The sequence below is a fragment of the Ranitomeya variabilis genome, chromosome 3, assembly GCF_051348905.1.
Source record: "Ranitomeya variabilis isolate aRanVar5 chromosome 3, aRanVar5.hap1, whole genome shotgun sequence".
In the NCBI taxonomy this organism is placed as follows: domain Eukaryota; kingdom Metazoa; phylum Chordata; class Amphibia; order Anura; family Dendrobatidae; genus Ranitomeya; species Ranitomeya variabilis.
The window spans coordinates 744,175,808-744,192,544 of NC_135234.1; the positions used below are offsets into that span (position 1 = coordinate 744,175,808).

A 16,737-nucleotide genomic window follows, 5' to 3' on the forward strand; every position below is an offset into this window, starting at 1 on the left:
GGTAGGTTAATTTTAACATTGAGAGATAGAATATAAAAAAAAAATCCAGAAAGTCACATTGTATAAATTATATAAATTTATTTGCCTTTTGCATTGAAAAATAAATATTTGATCCCACTTGCAAACAAGACTTAATGCTTGGTGGCAAAACCCTTGTTGACAAGCACCGCAGTCAGACGTTTTTTGTAAAGAACCAAAGAAACTACTGGGCATGGATCAAAAGGAAAATAGTGGGACAATATAAATGGGTAGCAAAAGTTGGCACTGTGTGCAAGAGTGTCGGCACAATTACAATGCTAAAATTAAAAAGACAATTTAAAAAAAGGGAGATAAACTGTGTACAAGATATAGTTGTTACAAAAGAAAAGGGGACCACAGGGAAAATGATGACAATTAGATTTTAAGGAGCTTTATAAATTAAGGTGCAAAGTAATAATATTCCCATAAAGGGTATGCCTATATATGACAGAATATACCATGACACATGAATTTAGCCCATGTTATGTATGACAAAATATACAATGGTGGCTCTGTTTTAAGCTCTTTTTATTGAGCATCTACTATAGCCACGGTCAATAAATCTAGATCTTAAGTCTTCCGCCTGTCGCTCAAAATTAAGATCATCAGAAGAAATGCGTCGAAAGTGTAGAAATTGACCTATCTGGATCGATTGAATAAACGCCGGTGGGTGTGACGAGGAGGCTTGTAGAATAGCATTGACCGCAGTGGATTTCCTAAAAAGATCTGTCTGAAGGCAATTATGCCCATCCCTCTTAACATTGACATCCAACAAGTCCATTGAATCCTTGTGCTAATGGCATGTCAAATGCATATTGATAACGAAAAACTGCTGGAGAGATTGCATTTGTCACCCAGCTGGTCTTGATTAGGCTGTTTCCTCATGTAGCACGAACCATATCCACAGCAATTTCTTTATTTAAATGCATATTGATGTTATTTTGGTTTAAAGTAGCCATACAAATATGAAGAACCTCAATGGAGGCCTGCCAGATCATGAAAATGTCATCAATGTAGCACGTCCAGAAGGGGACACGCTCCATTGATGACAGATGATCAGACAGGAAGGGGTCCCTCTCCCGCAGCCCCAGGCACAGGTTGCCATAAAAAGGGGCAAATAAAGCCCCCATGGCTGTTCCCTAGAGCCATAGGTAGAAGGACTGCTTAAAAGTAAAAAGAATTATGTAAATTGTAAAAGTTCTATAATAAATTTAGCCATGTAAAATGGTAGTCAAGAGGTCTGTATTGTTTTTCAATAAAGGTATTTTATTCTGTCATCATTGTCCCACCATTTTTCTTTTGGTCCATGCACAGTGGTTTCTTCTGTTCTTTATATTTTCGAAATCTCTGCCATTCACTGTTTGGGATGTATATGCCACCTTTACTCACAGTAGATGTCTATATACAGATTTTGTTTCTATTTAAGCTGCTACATCCATTTTTTCTGTTTGTTCTTAGATGTTTTTGTAGTTGATGATGAGGTTTGCTCACATGTCAGGAGGAATTTTAGTCCACTCCTCTTTGCAGATCATCTCTAAATCATTAAGATTTTAGGGCTGTCACTTGTCAACTCCCTCTATAAGTTTTCTATGGGATTAAGGTCTGGAGACTGGCTAGGCCACTCCATGACCTTAATGTGCTTCTTTTTGAGCCACTCCTTTGTTGCCATGGATGTATGTTTTGGGTCATTATCTTGCTGGAACACTCAGCCACAACCCATTTTAATGTCCTGGCGAAGGGAAGGAGGTTGTCACTCAAGATTTTACGTTACATGGCTCCATCCATTTTCCCATTGATGTGGTGAAGTAGTCCTGTGCCCTTAGCAGAGAAACACCCCAAAACATAATGTTTCCACCTCCATGCTTGACAGTGGGGACGGTGTTCTTTGGGTCATAGGCAGCATTTCACTTCCTCCAAACACGGTAAGTTGAGTTAGTACCAAAGACCTAAATTTTTGTCTCATCTGACCGCAGCACCTTCTCCCAATCACTCACAGAATCATCCAGGTGTTTATTGCCAAACTTCAGTCTGGCCTGCACATCACATGTGCCTTCTTGAGTAGGGGGACCTTGCCGGCACTGCAGGATTTTAAACCTTTACGGTGTAATGTGTTACCAATTGTTTTCTTAGTGACTGTGGTCCTAGCTGCCTTGAGATCATTAAGAAGTTCCCCCTGTGTAATTTTAGGCTGACCTCTCACCTTCCTCATGATCAAGGAAACCCCACGAGGTGAGATATTGCATGGTGCCCCAGTTCGATGTTGTCAGTAATTTTGTATTTCTTTCATTTTCTTTCTATTGCACCAACAATTGTTTCCTTCTCACCCAGCATCTTACATATTTGTAGCCTATTCCAGCTTTGTGCAGGCCTATGATCTTGTTCCTGACATCCTTATAAAGCTCTTTGGTCTTGCCCATGTTGTAGAGGTTAGAGTCTGACTGATTACCGTAATTCAGTCTAAGGCCTATTTCATGAGTTTTATTGCTTTTTTAACTTCTGTGGAAGCATGGTTGAAAAGCAATGTCTGACTTTAATTTGTTCATTTTCATAGATCTTTTATTTATTATTACTTTTGTCAGATTTAAATTATTTATGTGACCATTGTGGGTTTTTCTATCATTAAACGAGGGGGTACCAACAATTTTGACCACGTGTGTAATTTATACAATGTGATTTTCTGGATTTTATTTTTGATATTCTATCTCTCAATGTTAAAATTAACCTACCCTTAAAATTATAGACTGTTCATGTCTTTGTCAGTGGGCAAACTTACAAAATCAGCACGGGATCAAATACTTATTTCCCCCACTATATATAATTAATGAACCCAATAAATAAATGTTTTGCTGAAAAAAAAGTGCACATATTTGGTATCGCTGTGTCTGGAACAACCCGACCTATAAAACTGTCCCACTAGTTAACCCCTTTAGTGAACATCACAAAAAAAAAAAAAAAAAGAGGCACAAAATGATGTTTTATCATCATACAGCTGAACAAAAAGTGGAATAAAACACGATAAAAAAGATGAATGTAAATAAAAAAAAACGTCATCTAGTCCTGCAATAAACAAACTATCATAATGCTACATCAGAGAAAAAATTTAAAAAATTATAGCTCTCAGAATAAAGCTATGCAAAAAAAATCATTTTTTTGGTATAGTTTTTATTGTGTAAATATGCCAAAACATAAAAAAAAGATATAAATGAGGTATCGATGTAATCGTACTGACCCGAAGAAAAGAGCTGCTTTACCAATTTTACAACACACAGAACGACATAAAAAACAAAACAAAAGAAAACAAATCCTGAATTGCTGTTTTTTGTTCATGCTGCCTTCCAAGAATTTGAATAGAAAGTGATAAAAAAGTAATGTGTCAGAAAACTGTACCAATAAAAATGTCACTCGTCCCGCACAAAACAAACCATAACATGACTCGGTCGGCCGAAATATGGAAAATTCAATATAGCTCTCAAAATATGATGATGCAAAAGCTAGTTTTTGCAAACAAAAAGCATATTTTAGTGAGTGACAACAGCCAAACATAATAACCCGATATAAATAAGGAGTCGCTGTTATCGCACCGACCCGAAGAATAAATTCGCCATATCACTTATAAAACATGAGGAACGGTGTAAAAAATAATTAGAACCAATTCTTCACCTGCTGTTGATTTGTTCATTCTGCCTCCCAAAGATTACAGTAAGGTTCAGCTCACATTTATCCTGCGCTCTGCAGTGAGCCCTTGCACCGAGGTTTCAGTGTAAATTGCTGACATACGTGATTCAGACGGAAGCTCCGGTGGAAGATTCCCTATAATGAGGCAGATGGAGGCACTGTGGATGCCTTCTGGCCTGTGATGCAGTGAAGTACAATATGTCATGAAACAACAATGTCGGAATCAGTGGAATCCGTTGAAGCGTTCCAGAGTTATTGCCACATAAAGTGATGACTGGTCAGAATTGTAAAAGGTGAAACAGACTTGGGAGCTGAAGGGGTTAATATCTGCTCCAATGGTGGTTTAGGAGCCAGGTTTTTTTTATAAATAATAGTGTGGTATTTCTTGGATTAGGATGTATTTTTTATTTGATTTTTATGATTTTTTTTTTCGTAAACTTTGGACCTAAAAAAAAAGAGAAGTGATGGTGCCTTATTCTAAGCTCAGTGCCAGAAATGTCATAACCTTTAGATACTGAGCACAGGAAAATGTTTTAGATCTCAGCGTGAGATCTGATGTTTCCCACAACGACCCCCCACCCGGCTGAATTATCGGGAAAGTTATGTATAGAAAGCCAATTATTAGACTCAAGCAAGCGTTTGATAATGTCTTCCAGGGCTGATCAAGTGCTTCATTATCCAATTAAATGGATGAACTTCACACAATGGTCGTCCATGGAAACACATATGGACAGACCCATGCTTCTCGTTTGGAGACTATTAATAGATTATTTCGAGAAATTACATAACTATAATTTCACTAATACAATAATATACTATTATTCGTGGTCCAATGCAAATATTCAGTTTCTTGCGCTTTCCCAACGGGACATCCAGCAGAATGCAGACTGCTGTTTATGGCATTCTTTCATCTGTAGACTATAGTTCCCAGACTACAGATGACCCCAATGCCAGGAAAAATGTCTAATTTGTACACCAATTAAGTCCATAGTCTGTCACTGAATTGGCATCCCTTACTGCTGACAACCCTGAAAGGGTATGTGCACACGTTGCGGATTTCCTGCGGATCTGCAGCGTTTTTACGTTGCAGAAACGCTGCAGATCCGCAAGTGATTTACAGTACAATGTAAATCAATGGTAAAAAAACCCTCTGCGCTGATGGTGCGGAAAATTTTGTGCGGAAATGCTGCGGATTAAAAGAAGTAGCATGTCACTTCTTTTTTGCGGATCTGCAGCGTTTTTGTACCCATTCCATTATAGAAATCCGCAGGGGTAAAAAACGCAGTAAATCCACAAAAAATCCGCAACAAAAACGCACAAAATCCGCACAAAAAAGGCGTCAAATCCGCACCTGTGTTTTCTGCCAAGAGATGCAGAATCCGCACCAAAAATTCCTATTAATCCGCAACGTGAGCACATGGCCTTAAAAGGTTTTTTTCCTACAAAATACACTTTTGATAAATGTATGATCACTAGTAAACTACCGTATATACTCATGTATAAGCCGACCCGAGTATAAGCTGAGGCACCTAATTTTACCATGAAAAACTGTCCTGGTACACATGGCTCCTCATCCCTATGCTAGTATGCATAGTTCCTTATCCCTTGCATACATGGCCCCATGAGAAAAGCATAAAAAAAATTCTACTTACCTTCCCTGTGAGCCCTCGCTGCATCTTGTTCCGGTGCCAGCTGCTCCTGCGGCCAAGCGATCACATGTCCCCGCTCATTAAGGCCGTTTTCACACGTCCAGATAATTCCGGTACCGGAGAAATCGGTACCGGAGTTTTCCGTGTCCGTGTGCTCACGTGGCACATCAGTGTGGCACACGTGCCGCAGCCGTGTGCCGCCTGAGGACCACACGGACCGTGCAGGAGAGACAGCGCTACAGTAAGCGCTGTCCCCAGCGTGTGGTGCTGAAGGTGGCATTCATCTCTTCTCCCCCACGGGAGAGAAGAGATGAAAGATCAATTTTTTGTTCTTTTTTGTTTAAAATAAAGTTTGCAGGTGACCTCCCGCCTCCCATCCCCAGTGCGCCGCCCGGCCCTGCAGAGAAATACTCACCCAGCTCCCGCGATGTCTCCACTCTCCTCAGAGCTGGCAGCTTGTCCTGTGTGAGCGGTCACGTGGGACCGCTCATTACAGTGGTGAATATTCGCATATTCATCACTGTAATGAGCGGTCCCACGTGACCGCTCACACAGGACAAGGGGCCATTGCTGAGAGGAGAGTGGAGACATCGCGGGAGCTGGGTGAGTATTTTAAACAAAAAAGAACAAAAAATTGATCTTTCATCTCTTCTCTCCTGCGGGGGAGAATAGATGAATGGCGGCTTCAGCACCACAGCGGGGGGGCAGCGCTCTCTGTAGTGCTGTCTCTCCTGCGGGCGGTACGTGCACAAGGAGGAGAGTGCACACTGTTCTCCGTGTGCACGTGTGCAGGACGTATTGCTGTACGTGCTGCCGGAGAAAACGGACATGTCTCTGTGTTTTCAACACGGACACACGGTCCGTGAAAACACGGAGGCATGTGCATAGACCCATTCATTTGAATGGGTCTACGTGTGTCAGTGTCTCCGGTACATGAGAAAACTGTCAGTACATGTACCGGAGACACTGACGTGTGAAAAAGGCCTAAGGTAATGAATAGTCACTCCACTCCACACCTATGGGAGTGGAGAGAGGTGAATATTCATAACTCATAAATAGCGCGCACCCGTGATCGCCCGGCAGCTGCTGGAAGCCGGCGGCACTGGCTGCCGCTGTGTGTGCTAGGGCAGTGAATATTCATTTCTCTTTAGCTGTGGGCACAAGCTTTATCTGCAGTCCATCTCCTGCCTCCTGTGACCTGCTGCTCCGCCGCCCCCCCTCGGTCTTCTGGGACAGTAACTCAAGTAGAAGGTGCTGAAAAACTTGGCTTATACTCGAGTAAATACGGTATGTTTGTCTCCCTCACATCACCAGATTACAAGAGAAGCCATGGAGCATGGACCATCGCTTTATTCAAAATCTGACCTAGCAATCTTTAGTCTGGCTGTACGGCAACTGGCTGCAGCAGAATCTCTTCCTCATCACCAGGCACAGGAAGTCGTGCCCCCTTAGCAAAGCCCCACCCCAGCCTTCTGCCAATTAAAAAAGGAGTGTCCTGTCCAGGAGTAGCAGAAACTCCTAAAGGCTTAACATGGTGTAGGCACCCTTTTTTTGCTCACCTTTATGAAGTGCAAGTTCTTCCATGATTACATGGAATTACATTTTTGTATTAGATCACGAAAAAGTAATTTCTCAGTTATCGCTGATATACTCCTACTATGGCAGTGCCGATCTACTGATTGGATGCTACAGCCATCCCTCAAAGTGGAGGAGCGAGGTTAATAGCAGTTAGTGCAGGGAATCCAGAATGCTGCACATCAATAGACACCCTAGGACACTTACACCCTGAATCTTAAAGATTTATTAGATTTTGCTATCTCATCTGTAAACAGCATGATGTAGGGGCAGAGACCCTGATTCCAGCAATGTGTCACTTACTGAGCTGCTTGCTGCAGTTTTGATAAAAATCTGTTTCATCTGCTGTAGATCGAGCAGTTCTCTGAATGCTGAGCTTTGTATAACCCCGCCCACACCACTGATTGGCAGCTTTTTGTTTACACTGTGCATAGTCAGAAAGCTGCCAATCAGTGGTGGGGGTGGGGTTATACAGAGCTCAGGAATATGGAGGTCTACTAGTCTTCTTGTGATAATCTACTGTTGATAAAACAGTGATTTTATCAAAACTACAGCAAACAGCTCAGTAAGTGACAAATCGCTGGAATCAGGGTCTCTGTTTCTACTTTATGCTGCTCTCAAATTAATATCTCTTTATAGCAGTTGGAACTCTATACTTAGGATTCAGAGCTCCAAATCTTCGGTATAGAAACGGGTAAATGCAAATGTATCATGAGAAAAATATCCAAAATTTAAAACAGGTTTTTGTGTTACATTTTTTCAGATCATAATCTGTATCTGGAAAAATGTAGAAATCTTGCCATTCTAGTGGGTTTATTTTAGACTCGGGGTGAATTTTCATCAGTCACATTATCATCACAGGCAGGATTACAGTGAAAGATAACACCTCTATATACAGTTGACAACAAAGGATCTAATCACAAAATTCGATTTCGACCCTCCTCCTTCCATCACAGTTACCTTTGCACATGCTCATTAGATGCTTTAGTCTGCTGCTTCTAATGTGCATGTGCAATTCCTGAAAGAACAGTAAGTATGAGTCCAGAGCAGCTACAGTGGAATGTAAATTGCAATATTTAATTTTTTTTTTTAATAATGAGAAATAAAATAATAAAAAATTACCAATTTGTTGAAAATATATGCTTTGCATCCAATTTGAGCAGGTCATTTTCTAATGAGGTGTTATGAGTTAGATCTCTCTATGTAGCGGATACAGAGCGTTGGGAAACTAATTTCCAACTGCTTTCAAACATTCTTATGAAATTAACTAGAATATTGAAACAAACGCAGTAGTATTAGAATATGAAGTAGCTAAGAAAATGTCTGATTGGAATATTAAAAAAAAAAAGCAAATAATGGGAAGAGGCAATGAAACCGGCCGTAGGTACAAGACTGATATGTTCCATCGCTTACTAAACAGATCATTACTCCGGAGGATTCTCGAGCGCTAGGTTCCTGATTGGCGCCAGCTATTAATTTACTTGTACACAATCTGTAATCTGGCAATTTGCTGCAGAAAAAGGATTTCCTAAATGTGCCGCTAATTGTTATATTTTCACTAAAATAACATGAGACATATGGCGCTGTAAAATTACAGCCAACAGCGCAACATCGAGATACCAAGAGGTTCCATATATTTTTCTTTGTAAATTGTATTAATGTCTTTCAGCCACATGGGAAATTCTGCGGACCAGTGATGTAAATGACAGACTGTCATTCCACAGTGTGCAGAGCGCAATCACTCTCTATATCCCATATTGGATCCTATCTTTATTAAAAAAAAAAAACACAATTAGTATTCTTGCAATCTTCGCAATGACCTCTGGTTACATTTTAGACTCATACTTCCTGTTCTTTCATTTAGAGTTTTCAGCTGTTTCCTTATCATCAGAGGAAGGATTACAATAACCGGTAATACGGTAATTCTACACGCACCAACCACAAATAAAATCACCGCCGACCCTGCTGCCTCTCCTTTCACAATAATTTTTGCACACGCTTATTAGCTGCTTCAGTACAAAAGAGAAGGTCTCATTCAGTCTTTTGCTGTTAATGTGCATGTGAGTTTTTCGGAAACAGGAAGCGTAGGCTAAAACGTCTCAGTGGCCAGTGTAAAAATGACAACACTTCTATTTTTTATTGTGCAAATAACCTGTTCAGAAAGGAAGAGAACTCTAGTGCCACACATTGGAATTAGCATCAGAGTCTCCATTTGCAGACTCATGTTTCGGGGTGTGTGCCCCTCATCAGTGCAACGCACCAGATCTGATATGGCTATGTGAGAGACCTCTGACTGTGCATCTAAGGATGCTTTCACACAGCGTTTTTGTATACGTTCATTGGTCCTGTCGGGCTTGTGTCCCTCCTTTTACCCCCGCAAAACGGGATTCGGACATATGCGCCGACGGGACCATATACTATAATGGTGCCGACAGAGTCAACATTCGCTCAGCCGCGCATCATTTTCTGGCATATATTCTTACTTCAGGCAGACACCCAGACGTTGTAGACCACATCTGAATGTCCTCCTGCAGTAAGGTACACGCACAACAGATCGCACGTTGACTCTGTGGGCGCCATTATAGTCTATGGTCCTGTCGGCGCATACGTCTGAATCGCGTTTGGCAGGGGGGTCCAGACGCAAGCCCCGAGAGAACCAACGAATGAGAGAAGAAACACTGTGTGAAAGCACCCTAAGGCAGAAGGTTTCTCCTTGTGCAGAATGATAAGCTAGTGTAAGGAGACTTATAGGCCATGCAATGCTCCTCTGGGACTATAAATATGCAAATAGCCTTTTTAGAGAGGAAGAGGACAGGAACTCTATCTCCAACTATTAAATGTATTTATTATTATTAATAAAGTTCTTTTCTAATAAGACATTCCCTTTAATATACTAGATGTCATATGACATGTTTCCATCCAAAGTTCCTATATTGAAGGGGACAATAAATGTGATATATTTGTGCTTCCTTGTAGTTGTACCCGGTGATCTGTGCAGGTAGGGGCATACAGAATATCATGAGCTCTTCCAGCACCTTTTGATTAGCGCGGTACTAAAGGAGTCCATGGTTCGGCACTACTTGAGCATTTGCCAAGTGTAGATGTTCCCTTTAAAATGAGTGTGTGATTGGAGAATTTCCTGTTGTTTAAAATAAGTTTTTATGTTTATGTACTTTTTTTTTTATATCACTATACTAAAAAAAAAATCAGAAATCTCACACTTGCGGCTAAGCTTAAAGGGGTTGTACTGTGGGATGCAAGTCTGCAGATACTCTATGTGACTGCAGACTTGTGAATAGTCACAGTGCACTGTGTGTATTCTCCGGTACCGGCGCCGAGAGCATGAATGTAAATATATGATTTACATACATGCAGTCACATGCAGACTAGACGTTCGTGACTTCGCTCAATACAATACACGTCTAGTTGGAATGTGGCTGGGATTGACTTCTGTAGATATATTTTCTATGCAAAAGTCAGAAGAAGGGGGAGGAAGGAAGCGATAATCATCATCTATCATAAACTGCGTATCCTGTGTTATCTATTGTGTATATCAGTGTAACATGTCTGCGATGATAATGAGTCTGCCGAAAAGTCATCTGTTCGGAGACGGAAGTAAGCGTCTAGTATTAGGTCTTGTGGCTAGTGAGAAAATTGCAAAATTTCAAGATTTTATTATTTAGATGGTGATACAGAAAATGAAACATAACAATATGTATTAGACAATAGGCCACTTCTGATCACTTTCCTGGAAATTACTGATCATTTTCAGGAAGGATTTTTATCTTTCTTTCCGTCCCACCTGAATTAGCTAAGGTAACGTTCTTCTTTCTGCGAGCTAATACTGGGCTGGGGATTCTCCCTTGTTAATACTGCCGCAGTAAGTTGGTTTGAATTAATTATTTTAATAGCATTTCTTTAACACGCGATAATTAATTTGGCTCAGGTTAACGCAGTTGGGAAGTCATTATGGAAAAGCAGGAGCGGAGGATTATTACACTGTAGATTCGGCCATGTTGGCACTTCTGCTGATTGGTGACTCGGTTTATTAATTCAGTCGGCTCAGCCGGCGAGAAGATGGCAGCCGAGCATTGACGATGGCTCCTCGGTAGTGAGCACCCTATACGCGGAGTATGCGGGTGCCCCAAGAGGGGACATGTCCTAAGGGGAACTTACACTGAGCTCACGCTGTGCTTGTAGTCCTCAATATCAGGTCAGTCCCGATTCTGTCAGATGAGGAGAAGATGGAAAACAAATTTCTCCATCTTCTTCATTCTCTCAGTCCATGACAACTTTTACTTTCATGGCCGAATGCGATCAGCTTTCTGAACTCAACGTTTTTTTTCATCGGACCGGATGCCCAAGGAAAAAAATCGGCTCCATACAGTAACATTAGTCCATGTGTGATCCAATGTTTTGTCTGATGGCGCTCGGACTGAAAACATGGTCATCTGCACGGGTCCCAACACAGGGAAAAATGGGTATGGTTTTAGTGGTATGGCCTCACCCTTAGGTCTGGGAGCCTCTGCGCGCGTCCATGTGCCGAATGCGAGAGTCTCGGCCTCGCTGCTTACTTGGTCTGCTGCAATCTCTACCCCAGCGCCAGTCCTATGCTTTAACCTTGATGCACTTTGGGCTGGGTTTCTTGACCAATCCAAATAGGCGATAGCCTAACTGCACACGTTGTCCTGCGCCGGACCCGTGAAAAAAAAATGACTTAATCCTTCTAATATTAAATGTGCTTTAAAAAAAAAAAAATATATATATATATATATATATATATATATATATATTAATAATAATGTTCCATATTTGATTCTGGAAATGCAACTTCTTGTGCCCAAAAGAATGCCAAAATTTTGACTTACATCTCTGGCACTCTGTGTGACCGAATACTTGTAAATACTCACAGTGCGGCAGTCGTGTAACCACAAGCTTGCAATTTGCATACTTCTGGCCACATTCCCACTAGACGTATCCAGCCTCACTCAATTCACTTGCATTGTGCGAGGGTTGTGCAAGTCTAGTTGGCATGTGACCGCATGTATGCAAATCACATACTTGCAGTCACGCGCTTGCCTGCTCCCAGCACCGGCAGTGGAGAGTCCTGACAGCGCACAGAGCGTGATGCGAGGCTTCAAACACATGCAGTCACAAAGAACCGTTTAAATGCCCCCATATCGTCAGCTGAACCCTCCAGCAGGTCCGGTCAAGTGTTTATTGTGTATAGGGTCCCCAACAGATTGTAGAAGGAGATAAGAATCATGTCCCATTTCGGACCGCAAATCCTTTTTCTCTCTAGGGTAAGCCTCCGGCAGAGACGTCTGGCAGCGGATTTTTCATAGAGAATACAGGAGCAGACAGGAAGAGTTGGGCGAGATAGCTGCTGGCCAAAACCGAATATGTAATGTGTATGGGGGGCTTTAAAGTGGCCAATATAATATGCCACAAATTTATTTAACAACATAAACTACGAAGATAGCTTTGTCGCATTTTTATACAGTTTTGTCTACGATTAAGTTATTGTTATGGTAATTTCATGGATCTAATTGTCATTGAAGGGAGTTGGCGCCATGAGCCTTTGAAGGAAAATCTTTCTGAAGTCCCACTTGTTTTGTGTTTTGCAGGATACTCCATACTTCAGGCAATCATGGAAAAGGCTGGACAAAATGGTTGGCAAGTCAGCGCAATATGTGTGGAAAATTTCAATGATGCCAGCTACAGACGTCTCTTAGAAGACTTGGATCGGAGACAAGAAAATAAGTTTGTAATAGACTGTGAAGTGGAAAGGCTTCAGAATATTCTGGAACAGGTAACCATTCACCCCAAAACAGTAATCGCGATATCAACAGCAACTATATAATACAAGACTCAGATCCTGAGCTCTTTTATGCTTTTATATTACCGTACTTTCCATTGTAGCAGTTTTCAACAATTTTTATTATTTCAACATTTTTGTTAGTAAAAAAAAATTAATTATATATACTGTATATATATATATATATATATACATATATATATATATATACTAATATATGTAGTTAAATAGCTCTTCCCATTACTGTTAACCTGTTAAATGCCACTGTCAATCTGACAGCGGAGCTAAGAGCGCACCAGCATGTTAGCGTTACATTCCGTGTGCCCATCGGCTGCCCCGCGATGTGATGGGCTGCTATGACGGACGAGGGGCTGTTGAAGATCTCTGTGCTTGTCACTACGACCTATGGCCAGGCTTCAAAGGAGACCCGTAATTTTACTAGTGATCGGACAATCACACGTTCAAGTCCCCTAAGGGGACTAATAAATACAGTAGAAAGTAAAAAAAAAGTGTTTTAAAAAAATACGTAAAAAAAAATTTGAATCCCACCCTTTTTCCCCCATTAAAAACTAAAAATAAATCACACATATGTGGCATCCATAAAAGTCCGATCTGTCAGAATATTACCTATATTAACCCTATCGTTAAACAATGCAAAGAGAGAAAATTTAAAACGTCAAAATTGTTTTTTTATTTTTCGTTGTCGCAAAACCGCAAAAAAATGCTGTCAGAAGAGATTAAAACATCATAGCTATCCCAAAATTGTATGACTAAATATGTCATCTCGCTCCACAAAAAATAAGCCGTCACTCAGCTCCAGCAACCGAAAAATAAAAATCATACAAATTTCGGAAAATGGCGATAGAATAAAAAATTTAGGTTTGGTATCACCGTAATCGTACTGATGGGGAGAATCATATTACCAGGTCACTCTTATCACACGGTGTACGCCGTAAAGAGAACTCCCTTTAAGCAACTTCAGAGTTGTGGTTTTTCGGCAATATGGGGTGCAACACAGAGACTATAGAAGGCAAACGGTGCAAAAATTTTACTGAAACATGATCACAAAAATTATATTTAATTATATGTTTACTACATAGTGCATTTCCCTGACTTGCCTAACTAGCTTTAAAGGGGTTATCCAAATTTTTTAAAAAGTGGCCAGTTTCTTCCGGAAACCGCACCTGTTATTAGTTAATTCTGGTATCGCAGTTCAGATCTATTGAAGTGAGTGGGGTTGAGTTGCAGTTCCACATACCACCTGTGAACAGATGTGGCCCTTTTTTGGGAAAAAAAAATGGCAAAAATTTTTTTTTAGAAGCACATAAATGACTCTACTAACCAATCCATCAAGATTTTATTTTTTTTCTTTGATGTTCTTGAACCCTGTGAATTCTTGGAGACAAAATTCCACTAATGTGAAAATAAAATGTGATTTCTTGATGGGGAATGTAATGCAGAGTTGAAGTTGGAGCCGGTGACACGTCCTTCACAATCTACATTACAATATTTACATGACTGATCTCGGCTCCGCTCCTTAGATGACACGGGAGCAGAGAGAAGCAAGTACTCCGGTAAATGATCTCATTTATCTCCGTCTACATAAATCACAACAAACACGCCGAGATCAATCGCATCTAGACAAACTCATTTCTGGAGTTGTATATTACTAGCATTGAGTTCTCCTCTCTCTGCTGGTAATATGGTTGCCGTCAATGAGTCGAGAATCTCTTTGAATCTTTTTTAGCCGGTGATTTTTAGTAGATCACAAGGTATATTTGATGATTTCGGATATCGTTTTCAACAATATGATTTGCAGTTGCGTACACTAACTTGGGCGTATGTAGAAATCATGGGGCCTAAGAGCAAAAGACCTAATTGGGCACGGCTCATATCCCACCAAAAATTATGTTCGGTGGAGAAGCTAGGGTCGTGGTGTATAGGCACAGTCACAGGAGGGCAACTTTTAAGGATCAGGAGAGGGACATGGATTGTGGCAATTCTCACCCACTATAAGAACCTTTTCATGGTCCCCTAGAGTATAATGTCCCCAAAGTGCATTCCCCACAGTACCCCCCACAAACACTATGATGACTCCACAGTGCCAGCAACACAGTATAATGCCTACACAGCCCGCCAACACAGTATTATGCACTTGCAGTGCCGCCACACAATATGAGTCTCCACATTCAGTTTACTGCCCCACAGCCTCCCACATGCATTGTAATGCCCCACAGCCTCCTACACACAGTATAATGCCCCACAGTTTTCCACATACCAGTTTAATGCCCCACAGTCTCCCACATGCATTATAATGCCCCACAGCCTCCCACTTGCATTATAATGCCACACAGCCTCCTACACACAGTATAATGCCCCACAGCCTCCTACACACAGTATAATGCCCCACAGTTTTCCACATACCAGTTTAATGCCCCACAGTCTCCCACATGCATTATAATGCCCCACAGCCTCCCACTTGCATTATAATGCCACACAGCCTCCTACACACAGTATAATGCCCCACAGTTTTCCACATACCAGTATAATGCCCCACAGCTTCCCACATACAGTTTAATGCCCCACAGCCTCTCGAAAACAGTATAATGCCCCACAGCTTCCTACACAGTGTAATTTCCCACAGCCTCCCACATACAGAATAATACCTCACAGTCTCCACATTCAGTTTACTGCCCCACAGCCTCCCACTTGCATTATAATGCCACACAGCCTCCTACACACAGTATAATACCCCACAGTTTTCCACATACCAGTATAATGCCCCACAGCCTCTCACATACAGTTTAATGCAGACAGTATAATTCCCCCACAACTCCCTCACAGAGTGTGATGGTTCTCATAACACACCTACACAATATAATGACCTCACAGACCCCCACAGACATTATGATTTCCCCCACAGTCCCACCACACATACTGTAGATGGCCCTTACAATTCCCAACACACAGTCAAATGCCCCTACACAATATGATGGCCCACACAGACCCCCACACACAAATTATGAGGGCTATATAGTTCTCTAATCTTCATGAACATGCTTATAAAATAAAAAATAAATCTTCTCTAGCCTCATTCCCCAGATGCATAGCTCTGTTCTGTAGAGAATGTGGACTGAGGCTCTGCACAGCAGCCTTGATCTAGTCACGTCATCTTGCCTGTTCTGCTGAAACGTATACACACAAGCTGAGTGGTGGCACTGGGAAACAACGGCTTCCTGTTTCACCATTATATAAAATGGCTTCTGCACCCTGTGGATGCAGATACTGTTGAAATTGAGATCCCAAGTGGGGGCCCACTGACTCATGGGCCTCATAGCGGCCACGTGGTCTGCAACTATTATTGGTGTGCCACTGAATACTGATGAATGGGAGTAATGATAACTGAGGGCTTCATAACATATGAGCCCTCCGAGTTGAAGGGAAATTAAGGTCATTTCTGCTCTTACATGGACACCTGCTTTACTCCCAATATGTCTTTCATCAAGGAGGCTGACGTTTTCCCCTCAAAAGAACCAAACCATTCAAAACACATTACATGGCTGGTCGGTCCTGCCAAATTTGGCATTAATCCACTGCCTATGGACAGCTTAATTTCTTCTTGAATAACCGTTATATGCTATGTTCCTTACGGTGGGATTATTAGAGCAGTATCCTGGTAGAACACAGTATGTCGGTCTGTTGTACCCATCCAGCAGGCATTTTGCCACCATATAACTGAATAGGTCATACCATACACTTTTGATTTCTGTGTTCAGCTGCCATAACCATCTCTTTCACTATCCTTCTGTAGCGTTGGCGTCCCTGCACACTACCACTCTCCCCCGGCAGGGACTCCAACTCAGTCACCACCGTGGCCCTGCACTCCCTCCTCCTTCTCCTGCTGCTGCTGCCCAGGGTCTGTGCATGGCGTGCAGATCCCTGGGCACTGAGCTTGGGGCACATGTTCCCACGGTACCGCCTTCTTAAAGGGACAGCGCACCA

At 41.6% G+C, this 16,737-nt stretch overlaps 1 protein-coding gene across 8 annotated transcripts in view; it reads left to right on the forward strand.

Moving 5' to 3' along the window:
• The window catches only part of GRIA4 (glutamate ionotropic receptor AMPA type subunit 4), a 446,709-nt gene that overhangs the window by 244,664 nt on the left and 185,308 nt on the right, over nt 1–16,737 (forward strand). For all 8 annotated transcript variants that reach the window (XR_013224091.1, XM_077298517.1, XM_077298518.1 and 5 more), the window contains exon 4: nt 12,545–12,729. Coding sequence is in view for 7 of the 8 variants with exons in the window: in XM_077298517.1 (XP_077154632.1) it covers nt 12,545–12,729 (185 nt within the window). In the remaining variant the exon portion in view is untranslated. The remainder of the gene's footprint in view (nt 1–12,544; nt 12,730–16,737) is intronic.